The sequence below is a fragment of the Diabrotica virgifera genome, chromosome 3 (assembly GCF_917563875.1).
Source record: "Diabrotica virgifera virgifera chromosome 3, PGI_DIABVI_V3a".
Lineage (NCBI taxonomy): Eukaryota > Metazoa > Arthropoda > Insecta > Coleoptera > Chrysomelidae > Diabrotica > Diabrotica virgifera.
This window is the reverse complement of record NC_065445.1, coordinates 119,030,967-119,046,944: the sequence shown is the minus strand read 5'-3', so window position 1 is coordinate 119,046,944 and position 15,978 is coordinate 119,030,967. Positions and strand designations below refer to the sequence as shown.

The following is a 15,978-nucleotide window of genomic DNA, read 5'->3' as shown; positions in this document are numbered from 1 at the left end:
CTTTTTTGTAATTTAAAAATAACATCGGATTGGGCAGCTGTACCAGAACCCCAAAAAGGCAGACCATATCGAAGATGGGACTCGAACAATGAAAAGTATGTTATTTTGGAAGAGGCTAAATCCATTTCCTTCGAGACAGCTCTTATTGCAAAGCAAGCTGAGGATAGTTTCTTGCTTAACACATCGATATGAAGGGACCATTTAAGGTTGCTATCTAAAAAAATACCAAGAAACTTTACAGAATCAACGATACTGATCTGGCTGTTATGAAGAGGTAAGGGTTGAAGAGTTCCTTTATAGGGTAATGCTACTGTTTTATCTACGTTAAAAGAGAGCAAATTAGAATCTGACCAGGATTTTATTGTGAGTAGATCAGAAGTTATAGTAGCATGAAGAGTTGCGATATTTGAGTTGCTCCAAGTGATACTGGTATCGTCAGCAAAAAGAAAAACTTTTCCATCGATTTTAAAACTAGTGATGTCATTAATAAAGATAAGGAAAAGTAGAGGACCCAATACTGAACCTTGTGGTACCTTACATACAACATTTTTGAGACTAGAGTCTGTATCATTTGCTCTAACCAGTTGTTTCCTATTATCCAAGTAAGATTGAAACCAGTTCAAAGAAATACCTCTAATTCCATAGAAATCTAGTTTTTTTTTATCAAAATGTCGTGATGTACACAATCAAAAGCTTTGGCATAATGACAAAAAACAGTGGCAGTGTGGAGATTATTGTTTAATGCTTGATAAACCTCATGTAGTACAGAAAACATGGCATCGGTGGTACATTTATTATTTAAAAAGCCGAACTGATTTTGTGATAAAATCTTGTTATCAACGAGAAAGGACATAAGTCGGGCTTTTATGAGTCTTTCAATAATTTTGGAGAGTACCGGTAGTAATGCAATAGGTCTATAATTGTAGGCAATAGATTTTTCACCATCCTTATGAAGAGGAATAATGATGGCCGTCTTTAGGCACTCTGGAAATTTACTTTTCTCAAAGAATTATTAATTAGAGAGATGAGGACTCCCAACACATTGTCTGGGAGATTTGAGAAAATTTTTATGGATAGTCCATCGGTACTACAGGAAGATTTGCTTTTGATACTATTGATTGTTTGGATCAGTTCAGATTTACCAACCGGTCTTATAAAGAATGAATTCGAAACCTTTCCTAAATTAGGGAGATAGGAAATGGGATATTGTTGTGACACAATAGTTGATGTTATATTTTTACTCACATTAACAAAGTATTCATTTAGATTTTCTGGGTCTGGAAAAGAAAATGTTTGAGATGTGTGAGTTTTATTTCGAAGATCGTTTATTATGGACCAAGTTTCTTTTGCAACACTTTTGGAGCTTCTGAGACGATTTTGATAGTACAATTTTTTAGCAGATTTTATAAGTTTTAAATAGATTGCCCTGTACTTGGTGATATATTCAGTAAAAGAGACGTTGGTAGTAAATTTCTTGATGTACAGTAGTGAACTGATGTTTTTGGCTGATATGCGGACACCTTTGGTAGTCCAGGGTTTGCGATGTTTTTGCTTAATTGTAGGAAATGCTTTATTGAAGATACAGACCCGCTTATTCAAAAAATCACTGAAATTATAATCGACGTCCATAGAAGGAAAGTGCCACTCAGAGGTTAAGCATAAATTTTGGAATTTACGAAAGTTCCGACCGGAAAAAATCCTGCCTAAACGTCGAGTTTTCGAGGAGGACTTGCTAAAGATGTTAAACTTCGTATAAACCGCTTCATGATCAGATAGTCCCGCATTAACAGTTGTAGCGCAGACATCAAGGGGTGAGGAATCTGAGACAATATAATGAATTATGGTAGATGAAGTTTTTGTAATCCTTGTAGGAGAATCAATGTGCATTGATAGACCATATGATTCAAATATGTTGACCAGGGATATTTGTGTAGCACAAGCAGCAGCATAATTAATGTTGAAGTCCCCGCATAAAATTTTTCTGCTTTTATGGGGCAGGTCATCTAACAAATTAAGCAGGTTCTGAAAAAATAGTTCCACGGAAGAGTCAGGTGATCTATAAATGCAAATAATATAAAGATTAAGATTCTTACTGTAAACTAAGGAAAACTCAAAGAATGCTTCACTTAATAGAAAGTCATATTTTGTTACCAAAGAAAAATCATTCTTTGTAGAAGAATTAGGGTGCCTCCATGAGGTGAACTCGGACGGTCATACCTAGCAATAGTGGAATATTTTTCTACAAAAAAAAACAACTTTTCATAATAGCAATTTCCAATATTACGAAAAATAAAGCTACTTTACTCTTGAGTGAAATTCAAACTTTTTGACATACCTCGTATAATATTCAAAAAATTTGATATTTGATGGTTAAATCTGAGGTTTGGACCATGCAGAGCTTTATATAAAGAATAACTTTTTTTCGTAAAATTAATAATAAAAAAGTTTTCCATATGGATACAACTTACAGGGACATACTGTATAATAAAAAAATTTCACCCCCGACATGGGGTGGCAACCACCCCCCATGGTAAAAGCGCCTTTCGGCATCATATAGATTTTGAATCTTGGACTATCCACTACTTACTCTCAAATTTTCAACTGTAAAAATTGCGAGGTTTTGTCCTGTTTTAAGCTTCATTACTTGGACTACAGGTCTTCAATGTCTTCATCCCTTACTCCTTCCAAGAACTGGGTAATTTACTACAGATATTGGATAATAGCATCTTAACCTTGAACATGTCTGAATCATCTCAACCTATGCTTTCCCATTTTGACAGCACTGTTACCTTCCTATACTTCCTGCAATGTACTTATTCTTAGTTTTATCATTTTTTTTTCACACCAGTAATCCAACTAAGCATACCTACCGCCATATGCATTCGTATTAGTTTCTTTTCTTGAACTGTACAACGTTATGTTCCGTACATCTTAGCTGGTCTGGGACACTTTTATAAAAATTTCCTTTCAGTTTCATTGAAATATAACACACCACTTGCTTCCTTCCACTTCATTTATTCCGCCTTAACTTTATTGCATGCATCTCCATTACTCTGTAACATCGATTCTAGGTACTTTTCAAACTATTACTTTTCAATAATTATTTCAGTATCCAAAGTTATTATTTTATTTGTATTGGCAACTAAGTTTTTAAATAAACATTCCAAATTCTGCTTTTCTCCTATTAGGTTTAAAATATTTTTCCTCAAGAGCTTATCTTTACTGCTCCAGTTTTTGTTCTAAATCCCTTTCAGTATTTCTTACTAACACTACATCATCAGCACACATTAGGCATCAGGGAATATTTTCCTGTATTTTCGCTGTTAGCTGATCCAACGCTAATGAGAATAAATAAAGACTAAGTACCGAGCAATGATGCAATCCTACTTTCAGATAAAACGAATCAGTTTATTAAAACTGTTTCACCACTGTAACTTATTAAAATATATATACAATAGCACTGAAGGCCTTAGAGGCCCATGGCTTGAAAAGTTTGTTTTTTTTCTTCATTTTCACGTTTCTTTATGTGCTAAGCTCTTCTCTGGCTTGATATGTGATTTTTCTCCATTCCTTATTAAACTTATTAAAATAAACATATAAATGTTCAGGGACTTTCGGCCCACGGTAATAATGTAATCTTTTATTCTGCGTTTAAATTTTTCAAAAATACTTATTAGTTTTCTCAGGATTCGAAAAAAAAAAGAATACATTTAAAAAGCATTGATCCGAAATTTTGCGCCTTCGCTCGTAACAGATTATACACTCCCCGGCACAAAATTCCGTTACTAAATATTTTTGATTAAATGAAGTAAAGGAACACAGACTTGCTCACAATCATTTAATTAACTTCGACGACCGGTTTCGATCTCTACAATATACCTACAGATCATATTCAGGTCGGCGTTACAAGTGATTACATGCTACAATTAAAGAAAGCCAGAGTTAGAACATTGTTTGGTTGTATCAAAATGCTAATAGAAAGCCAAAATTTTGAAAGTTATGTAAATGTCGACATTTCAGAACAACAAACAAATACATACGTATACACACATATGAGCAAACAGCTACTCATAAGCACGCACACGCACACAGATGTATGCGGTTTATGACTATTTGTTAAATTAAATTAAATTTTATTTTTTTTTTAATTTTGATCTACTTACACGCCGTTACAAGGGATGATTTGTAAGTTCATCAGTAACATGTTTAAACGTCCAGATTATGCTAGTAGGATAGCTAGGTGAAGGACTGGGTAAGCGGATATGCCTCGTAGGTCAAAACACAGTGAATTGGAATGGATCCTGAAGGCAGATGTGTGATGTGAAACAGAGATAGATGTATTAGTTATGAGAAAGACAACCGTTCGGATGGAATTCTCATAACTAATACGTCTTTCTCTTTCTTTCTTTTTCTTTCTCATAACTAATACATCTATCTCTGTTTCATATCACACATCTGCTTCAGGATCCATTCCAATTCACTGTGTTTTGACCTACGAGGCATGTCCGCTTACCCAGTCCTTCACCTAACTATCCTACTAGAATAATCTGGACGTTTAAACATGTTACTGATGAACTTACAAATCATCCCTTGTAACGGCATGTAAGTAGATCAAAATTAAATTTTTTTTTAAATTTAATTTAATTTAACAAATAGTCATAAACCGCATACATCTGTGTGCATGCTTATGAGTACCTGTTTGCTCATATGTGTGCATACGTATGTATTTGTTTGTTGTTCTGAAATGTCAACATTTACATACCTTTCAAAATTTTGGCTTTCTATTAGCATTTTGATACAACCAGACAGTGTTCTAACTCAGGCTTTCTTTAATTGTAGCATTTAATCACTTGTAACGCCGACCTGAAGATGATCTGTATATTGTAGAGATCGAAACCGGTCGTCGAAGTTAATTAAATGATTGTGAGTAAGTCTGTGTTTCTTTACTTCATTTCAAATGGACTAACATATAGTCCGTTCGCTATAACTTTTCCCATGCGGTACAATTCATTTTCAATCAAATTAAGTCAAAACATAAATTGAAACGAACGTCGATGTGTAATATACATTTTGTATACTGAATACTATATACTATACCCTATTCCACGAACATACGCCTGTTTTGGATTACTCTGACAACGAATATTTTACTGTGCAAAATAAGAAGAACGAAAGTAAATTGCAAATTACATTGTTGTTTATTGGAATAATTATTAGCGCCATTTACTTTCGTACTTCTTATGTTGCACAGTAAAATATTCGTTGTCGAAGTAATCCAAAACAGGCGTATGTTCGTGGAATGGCCCATACAGACATCGGCGTAGGTTTCACTTTCTGTTTTGACTTAATTTGATTGAAAATGAATCCCACCGCATGGGAAAAGTTATAGCGGACGGACTATATTACTACATATATATAACCCATTCAACATTTTTGATTGAGTTTGACAATTTATAACTTTTGTTTTTTGCATCAGTTTGTAGCTACATGTATTGACTTATTATTATTATTATTATTCTGGTAATAAACAATTTTTCCTTAGATGGCATTATATGAGGGTGAATAGAAGCGTTGTATTTTCTCCTAACTTTAAACAATTCTGTGAAAAAATTGGAGAGCAGATTTTGTTTCATAGTCATGTCGTATTATTCCGGAGGCATCCTTAATATTTTGTTTTTGGAATTATCCGAATATCTCTTTTCTTGGAAGAGCTGCACAATTTTTTGTAAATAAAAACACTGATTGCTTCATTAACATATATATATATATATAATAATATATATATATATATATATATATATATATATATATGTTAATTTATTAATTATTTATTTTTATATTATATATATATATATATATATATATATATATATATATATATATATATATATATATATATATAATCGGTTTAAAACGTCCTCCGACGTCTTCCGATGCCCAATCTCCATGCATCTCTATCTTCCCAAAGGTCTTCGTCTAAACCTCTCTCTCGGATCTCTCTGTCTATTCCTTCTCTCCAGTCTCCAGCTATTTCTGGGTCGGCCTCTTTTTCTTTTTCCATTTGGTGACCAATCTAGAATCTGTTTGGGCAGACGGTGTTCTGGCATTCTCTGCACATGTCCATACCACTTTAATTGTTGTACTCTTATATCTTCGACAATCGTATGTGTGACTCCCATAATCTCTCGTATACGTTGGTTATTAACTCTTTCGAGTTTTGATTTTCCTGCGGCACGTCTCCAGTAATCCATCTCCGTGGCTTGTAGTGTTCTTTCAGTAGTTGTCTTTAATTGCCACACGTCACTTCCATACATTACTATGCTCTTTATAATAGTGTTGTATATTCGATGTTTATTTTTTTTGGATATATGTCGATCCCAAATAATACTATTTAGTTGCGATATGGCCCTTCTACCTTGAATGTTTCGTTTTTTTATAGCCTGATCTAATTTGCCGTCGTCCGTGATTTCTACTCCTAAATAAGAATATTTATTGTTGTACTTAATGTGTTGTCCGTCATTTAAAATTAGACTCTGCTCGTTGCCACCGATGTTCATGTACATTGTTTTATCTATGTTAACTTCTAATCCCCATTTTTTGTATTCTTCGATTAATTTTCGAGTCATATATTCCAGATCGTCATATTCGTTAGCAATCACAATTTGATCATCAGCAAAACATAGAGTGTACAGGTTGTTATTATTTAATTGTATACCCATGCCGCTGCATTTCCGCTTCCAAAGTTTCAATGCTTGTTCCAGATATATTTTGAAAAGTGTCGGCGATAGGCAGCATCCCTGCTTCAGTCCTTTGTCTACTACGAAACCTTTGGAAACATTCGTTCCTATTTTAACTTTGGCGTTGGCATTATCATATAGTTTTTCCACTGCTGTTATGAATATCTGTTATGAATTCATTAACATGAATATCTTAAATAGAGGTTGGATTGATAAGATTGGAATGGCCCGCATGCAGCCCAGATCGCAATCCTCTCGAGCATCTATGGGACGAATTGAAAATAGCTATTCGTCGTCATCCTAGGCCTCCCGAAAATTTGGTACAGTTAAGGTTGGCGCTGGTAGAGAAAAATCAAGCTATTCCCCAGGCAAGGACAACACATCTTATTCGTTCGATGTCAAATAGATTGCGAGCAGTGATTGCTTCGAGAGGTGGACACATCAGCTATTGAATTATTTTGTTGTTAATTTTAGTGCGTTTGATATTTTTAATTAACCCTTTAACGTCGGGAACCGCATATACGCGCAAAAGTTTTCTTGTCTCATATACGGGGGTTTTGGGCATTGCGCTTCCGTTAAATACTTCCTCGCATCTATGCATTTTAGGGGAGTGCATATAGATTTTCACTTCGGAACAAATCAAACAAGATAGAACTTTTTGTAAATTCATTAAGAAATGTTTAATAAACAACATATCAAAAAGTTCTACTCGAGAAGTGGGTGCTTCATTTTTTATTAAAAAAATGAACTACGAAATTAAATGCTTTTTTTTAAATACCTCCGAAAATATAAATTTTCGAAAAAAAATGACTTGATATTTGAAAAATTCAGAAAAGTTTACAAAAAAAACCTTATATAAAGAATTTTCTAAAATTAAATCTGTATCTTCTATATTTTTTTGTTTATAACGCTAAAGTCACCCTTCTCACAAACATTGGCGCACTGTAAACTAGCGTACGGCCAAGTGCACGGTTGAGTTATTTTAATCTAGTTCTTTAACTGATGGATCAAATGAAATTTTGCAAACTGAACATGAAAGAAGAATAATTAAGCTATCTTATGGTTATAATAAAAAGAAATAAAATGTATGGGCATAAGTACGGTGGGGGCGTAAAATGAGCCTTACATGAATTTTGTTTAAAAATGATTTAAAAATGTGTAACTAATACAATTTTTCTTATAAAACCCTCAATTTTGCACAATTTACCTTTCAAGCATCTTACTAATGATGTTTCATTCAAAAAAATCTCAAAAAGTTAATTCAAATGATATGACGTCTCAAAAAATGCAATTTTTTAAATCTTTGTAGTTTTAGAGAATTACCACCACTTTAACACGGTATTACTCAAGTTTGAACAGATCTATTACAGTTTTATAAGTGCTTTTTTAAAGCTTAGGATGTAATCTTTAAAATGCATTAAATTATTTTAAAAAGTCTAAGTTTTCACTCTAATGGCATATAAAGCAACATAATGCTACTCCACATCCCACCAGAATGAAAACAATGGGAACCTTCTTTTAATAATAAATGTACCACAGATGCCATGTTTTCTGTACTGCATGAGGTTTATCAAGCATTAAACAATAATCTGCACACTGCCACTGTTTTTTGTGATTATGCCAAAGCTTTTAATTGTGTGAATCACGATATTTTGATAAAAAAACTAGATTTCTACGGAATTCGAGGTATTTCTTCGAACTGGTTTCAATCTTACTTGGATAATAGGAAACAACTGGTTAGAGCAAATGATACAGACTCTAGTCTCAAAAATGTTGTATGTGGGGTACCACAAGGTTCAGTATTGGGTCCTCTACTTTTCCTTATCTTTATTAATGACATTACTAGCTTAAAAATCGATGGAAAAGTTTTTCTTTTTGCTGATGATACCAGTATCACTTGGAGCAACTCAAATATCGCAACTCTTCATGCTACTATAACTTCTGATCTACTTACAATAAAATCTTGGTCCGATTCAAATTTACTCTCTTTTAACGTAGATAAAACAGTAGCATTGTCCTATAAAGGAGCTCTTCAACCCTTACCTCTTCATAACAGCCAGATTAGTATCGTTGATTCTGTAAAGTTTCTTGGTATTTTTTTAGATAGCAATCTGAAATGGTCCTTTCATATTGATGTGTTAAGCAAGAAACTATCCTCAGCTTGCTTTGCAATAAGATCTGTTTCGAAGGAAATGGATTTAGCCTCTTCCAAAATAACATATTTTTCTTTGTTCGAGTCACATCTTCGATATGGTCTCCCTTTTTGGGGTTCTGGTACGGCTGCCCAAACTGATGTTATTTTTAAATTACAAAAAAGAGCAATAAGATATCTGTTTGGCCTCAGAAGAACAACACATTGCAGAAGCTACTTCAAAGATCACAGGATTCTAACACTACCTTCTTTATATATTTTAGAAACTGTTTGCTTAATTCGTAAACATCTACATGTCTTTCCAGCAAGACCTAGACATGACTATTCCACCAGAAATTCTACCTTTGACATCTATTTACCGATCCCGTCCAGTGAGTTAGTAAAGAAATCTATATTATATTCTGCAAAAAAACTTTACAACCATCTCCCTCTACAACTTAAATCTGCAACATCTTTCCCCAAGTTCCGTAAAATGACTAAAGCCTATTTATCTGAAAGACCATATTATTCAACAGCAGAGTTTCTTAACCAATAACTAAGAAAGTACAGTATTCTTATTTATAAGTATAATCTTAATCTATATTTGAGTGTCATATGCAGCAGCTTAACTTAACTTAATAAATTTCTTAAGGTAGAATATGCAATTTGCAAATTTTTTTTTTAAATTTTGCAATAGATTGTTACTGTTTTTTTTTTTGTTTCTCTTTATTATTTTTATTTATATAGACGATTTATATCATTTTAGTAAATTGTATTTGTTATTTGTTATTGTTCTTATTTATGATTCTTGTAAGCTTTGTCTATAAAATTGTTAAATTTTTCATGACAATAAAGCATATTTCTATTCTATTCTCTGGTTACACCTCCGAGGCCTCTACAATTTGCAAGCCATACGGATGCCGAGACTAAGGAAGATGAGGGAATTTTACAATATATAATTCACGTCCCATCTGCTCAGCGCGGCAAAGTTCCAACGAGAATAGTTCCCTTTGTACTCCAAACAGAGTAAAGTAAATCAAAAATGAATAACCATTTTCAACGTCGTTGCAACACGAAACTACAGCCGCGCGATATTCTAGTCCCATCAGAGAGTGCCGCAAGCACCTCTACCGGTTTCGAAACTTATTAGTCTCTCATCAGGAGGCACATATCCTGCTCTACCCGATCCAACCAAAACAAACCCCGGCGTGCAGTCACGGATCGCAACGAACGAAATGGCATAGATGCCCTAGCGGCAACTGCTATCAAAAGTCTAAGTTTTCACTCTAATGGCATATAAAGCAACATAATGCTACTCCACATCCCACCAGAATGAAAACAATGGGAACCTTCTCTGGTTACACCTCCGAGGCTTCTACAATTTGCAAGCCATACGGATGCCGAGACTAAGGAAGATGAGGGAATTTTACAATATATAATTCACGTCCCATCTGCTCATCGCGGTAAAGTTCCACCGAGAATAGTTCCCTTTGTACTCGTTGGAATTTTACCTCGAAAAAAAAACATACAAAAACAAGTAATCGCATTTTACGTTTTTCAACCATTTATGCTACATTTAGGATGTTCATATTTCACCCAGAAAAGCTTCATGATACAGTAAAACTATGGTGTAAATTTGATTAAGATCGGTTTAATAGATTTTGCAAAATAAATTTTGCAATCCAGCTTTCGCAAAAAAAATTATTTTTTCAGATTGTTACACGACTGAAAATAAAGTAGATAGCAAGTTGAAATTTTTTTTGCGTATAGAAGTGTGCTGTACTTTTCATTTGCAATTTTGCAAAATTAAAATCGATTAACTACCACGGCGTCACGAATTTTTTTAAATAAACATTAATTATTGGTGCTACGCGCAGGACAGCGGATAGTTTGCTCTGATTGGGCATTCCAATGACATTTGATAATGATTGATACATTTTCATTTTTATTAAATTTCGATATAAATAAATAAATTTGTTTATTGCAAAATAAAAACACATACTCTATCCTTTCAAATAACACTTTTATTAGCAAAAACTTTCTTTGTTCATATATTTTAACTTAGAGAATAAAAGTTTATTATTTTTAAACATATGCAATTGTTTAAACAATATTTCACAAACAATAATAAAATTAGTTTGATTTTTGTGTAATTAAAATATTAAAATACAACAAAATATAGAGTAAGAAAATTATATATTAGATAAAGATTGAAAGAAATTTTGGTGGAAATCAACTTGTGTGAATCGAATACCGCTGTTCTGCGCGTAGCACCAAAAATTAATTTTTATTTAAAAAATTTCCTGACGCCGTGGTAATTAATCGATTTTAATTTTGCAAATTTAAAATGAAAGGTACAGTACACTTCTATAAACAAAAAAAATTCAAGTTGCTATCTGCTTTATTTTCAGTCCGGCAACATTTAAAAAAAAATGAATTTTTTTTGCGAAAGCTGGATTGCATAATTTATTTTGCAAAATCTATTGAACCGATCCCAACGAAATTTACAGTGTTGTTTTATTATATCATAAAGTAAAGGGTAAAGGGTAAAGTAAAGTCTGGGTAAAATATGAAGGTCCTAAGTGTAGCACAAATGGTTGAAAACCGTAAAATGCGAATGCTTGTTTTTTATGTGTTTTTTTCTCAATTATTGCTATTTTGCAAGAAGGGTGACTATTTTTTAAATTTATAACTAGTTCTATATTGTAGAAAATTTAATTACGCAACTTTTATGTTTGTACAACTTTTCACAGAAATGAATAGTTTTAAAGTTATAAGCAAAAAACCAATAAAAAAATCGAATTTTTCCTTCATATTTTGACATTTTGATTATTTAAACAATGTTCCGGACCATTTTGAGTGGGAGGATAACTGAAATATTATTATTCGAGTTATTTTCAAGCAATTTTTGCAAAAAAATTTGAGTCACCTCTCAACGTCCATCTCAAAACAGATGCGCCCTGGACTATTAAGGAAGATAACAAAAATGTACTACAAAAACCGAAAATAACCAGCTAAAAAAATGTTTATGCAAAGTGATCAAAACTTTTTTCTGTAAAACTTACCTAAAATACATTTAATACTTCAACAATAATAAATGCTCAGCAAAAAAAATTTTTTAGCTCTTATACAGTATGTCTGCGTAACCTGGAACCTATTGATAACTTGTTTATTATCAGTTTTACGAAAAAAAGTTATTCTTTATAAAATACTCTGCATCGTATATAATCTAAGATGCAATCAGCAAATATCAACTTTTATTAATTTTTTCTACAACCGTGTTAAAAATGCAATTTTTAGCACTCCATACGAGCGTTAAAAATGCTACTTTAAGGCACTAGTGCTTTAAAATTTTTAAGGCACTGCAGTTCGTATTGACCGTATAGACAATTTTGATGTAATGTCAAAAAAATATAAAAATGAAATGTCAGTCAAGTTCAAGTAAAAGTTTTTATAGATATTGTCCTGTAATTACGTTTGTAGAAAAAATATTGTATGATATGCGTGTTAAAAAGTACATTTTTAAGGCACTCATGTGAATTGCAGAACTCACTTCGCTCATTCTGCAAACTTTCACATGCGTGCCTTAAACGTGTACTTTTAACACTTATATCATAAATAACACTATTATACGAGGTATGTCAAAAAATATGAATTTCACTCAAGAGTAAAATACCGTTGCATTTCACAATATCGAAAATTGTTATTAAAAAAAGTTGTTTGGAATTAAAAAATTTGTTTTAGTGTTCAATTACATCCTTCTAATTAAAATATTGTGAATAATAAAGGCACTTAACTCTTAAGAAAAATTCATATTTTTTACATACCTCGTATAAAATTAAAAAAGTTTAATATCTGATGGTTGTATCTTAGATTTTACACCAGGGAGAGCATTTTATGAAGAATAACTTTTTTTCGTAAAAGTGATAATAAAATAGTTATCATAATTGTAATAAAATGATCCGATAAAAGTATCCGTAATTTAGGAAAAAATTGAAATTTTTTTTTTCGATTAGAATGATGTAATTGTATATTTAAACATAGTTTTTAATTTCAAACAACTTTTCATAATAGCATTTTTTGATATTCTAGATTAGAATATAAAGGTACTTTACTCTTTAACGAAATTCATATTTTTGACATAACTCGTATAAAATTGATAAAATTTGATATCTGATGGTTGAGTTTTAGATTTTTGACTATCCAGAGCATTTTATGAAGAATAACTTTTTTTCGTAAAATTGATAATAAAAAAGTTTTCCATGTGGTTCCTAGCTACGCAGACATACTGTATAAGAGCTTCTGTATAAGAATTTTCAAATTGCAATGCCATATTCGGATTCAGCATAATCAAAAACTAAATAGAAACGTATTTGATCATAGTAAAATGATGAATTTAACGATATTTTTGAAATTATTTATACAAAACAATTGTTATTGTTTAAACAATTAGCGGCCAAATCTGCGAGTAGAACTTTTTACTGTAACATGTATATAAACTAACAAAAAAAGTTTTAGAAAAATATAAGCTTGTTTGAATTTTTCCAAAACAATGCATGTTTTCGTTCTAATTGCACTCCCCTATTTCCCGACTTTTGTGGTAAACAAGTTCGTTAGTGCAAAATTGAATAAACAAGCACACAAGATAAACGTTTTACTAATTATTTATAAAAATGAATACATATAACGTTTCATGCTCTGAAGTACATTTTGATGGAAGTGAATATATGCGTCTCCCGTATCTGGGGCACGACACGTTTAAAAACTCCCGTCGCGAAAGGGTTAAATAAACCTTCAAGGCATTGTTTTTATTTACAGCTTTTACAAGAGATTCGGATAATTCAAAAAACAAAATCTTAGGGATGTCGCCTAGATAATACAAAAGGACTATGAAACATAATCAACCCTTCATTTTGTTCACAGAATTTTTTAAAATTAGGAGAAAATACAACCATTCCATTCCATTCGCCCCCGCATAATGTCATCTAAGCAAAATTGTTTTGTTACCGGAATATTAACAAACGATGTCAATACATGTACCTAAAAAACTGATGCAAAAATCTTGAAAATCGTAGTACAAATAAAAAAGTTATAAATTGTCAAACTTAATCAAACATTTTTAGTGGCGAAATTTTGTGCCGGCGAGTGTATATTTTAATTAAAATATTATACTCTTCTTGTTTTAGTGGTGCAAGAGATAAGAGATCGAGAAGAGTGGTTGAAAGAAATGGAAAGTTTGGGACAAGGAGAGAAATACAGACAAATAATAGAATTACAAATTCAAGAAAAAGTGCGTGAAATGAACAGAATGAAATGTTCAAATTAATGTTTATTATTAATTTGAATTGTTTATTAGACCTAGTAGCATTATATGTATATTAATTATGATTCCTATTTATTAGTAATCAATAAAAACTATAAAGTGATAAAAATATTTTTTGTATTTGAATAAGTTTACATTCTTTAGGGATTAATTTTTTCTACCCCTCTGTGGCTCAGTGGTAAGAGCGCCTACCTTTGGATCGAAAGGTCCGAATGGTCGTGAGTTCGAATCTCACCACGGTAGAGAATTTTTCGTTTATTATAAATTAATAAATGAAAATAGTTTCTGTCCTCGCGGGATCGGTACTCACCGGAGGGACCGCAGATGTTCGGATACGATTAGCGTCTCTTTGCAAAGACAATGACGTCGACTTTGCAAAGTAAGAAGACACTTACTCAACACACACTACACATTACACTAGGTACCTAATTGGAAAAATCCACTGTACCATGCCAATGGCCATTAGTTGTCGAGGCATTATCTAAATAAAAAAAATCTGCAAATTCGGTCCCTTGTAATCAATGGCAACGATTTTTGACAAACCTGAAATTTCTCACCATCATCATAAAATCTTTTTCGATTTCCCATAATCAAAATCCATTCTGTTTTTCATCAATACAGGTTGTCTTTAAATAAGCATGGCAAACTTTAAGGGGTAATTCTGCATGTAAAAATAAATAAAACTTTAACAGTTTTCTTTAAAACGTACGTCCGCAAATGCTTCGTTTCCGAGATAGGAGGTGTTAAAAATTTTCTTAAAAACTGACGATTTATTTATTGCTTTAAAACCGGTTGAGATATGCAAATTGAATTTGGTGGATTTTAAGACGTACGCAGCCCGTTAAAAGAAAGTCACCCTCCCAGGCAAGTAACTTGGTGGAATAAGGAGCTGTCTGATCTCAAAAGAGAAACAAGACGGCTCTTCAATAGGGCGAAGAAATCAGGTGATTGGGAAGCATATAAGGCTAAACTGAAAACCTATAATAAGAAAATCCAATCCGCTAAGGAAAGATCCTGGAGAGAATTCTGTGAAAACATTGAAAGTGTACCTGAAAGCGCCAGGGTTAACAGAATCCTCAAAAGAGATAACATTAACAAACCCAAGTCAATGAAATTGCCCAATGGGAAGTATACGGACACAGAGAAGGAGGCTGTAGAGCATCTTTTAAGTGTTCACTTTCCAGGGTCGACGCAATTGACTGCTAATAACAATCATCAAGCAAACAATAGCCCAACCAAAAGGGACTGGCTGACCTCTGACGAGATCTTTGGTTCTCACAAGGTCAGATGGGCTATTGAAACTTTTGAACCTTATAAAACTGCGGGACCGGATGGTATATTTCCTAAGCTTCTCCAGGAGGGTCTGGAAATAATCATGGGTCCCCTGATCACAATATTTAGAGCTAGCCATGCTCTGGGATACATTCCCAAAGCTTGGAGAAGGGCAAGGGTGGCGTTTATTCCCAAACCAGGAAAAACAGATTACACCTTAGCAAAATCCTACAGGCCTATAAGTCTGACCTCATTCATGTTAAAAACCATGGAAAAAATCTTGAACGAACACATCAAGAAAAACAATTTAAATGAAAATCCACTGCACCAACGGCAATGGGCGTATCAGGCAGGGAAATCAGGTGAAGCCGCCCTGCACAATCTAGTGTCGGAACTCGAAAGGAGTCTGCATCAGAAAGAAGTCGCCCTTGCTGCATTTTTAGATATAGAAGGTGCATTTGATAATACCTCAATCGAGTCTATACAAAGCGCACTGGTGAGGAAGAAAATCAACA

The 15,978-nt window shown here is 32.9% G+C and overlaps 1 protein-coding gene across 1 annotated transcript in view; it reads left to right on the top strand.

The window, feature by feature from the left end:
* The window catches only part of LOC126881271 (UPF0193 protein EVG1 homolog), an 81,018-nt gene extending 66,716 nt beyond the window's left edge, over positions 1 to 14,302 (top strand). Inside the window, exon 3 of the mRNA XM_050645451.1 lies at positions 14,055 to 14,302. Coding sequence (XP_050501408.1) covers positions 14,055 to 14,194 — 140 coding nt within the window. The 3' untranslated portion in view covers positions 14,195 to 14,302. The remainder of the gene's footprint in view (positions 1 to 14,054) is intronic.
* The last annotated feature ends 1,676 nt before the right edge of the window (positions 14,303 to 15,978 follow it).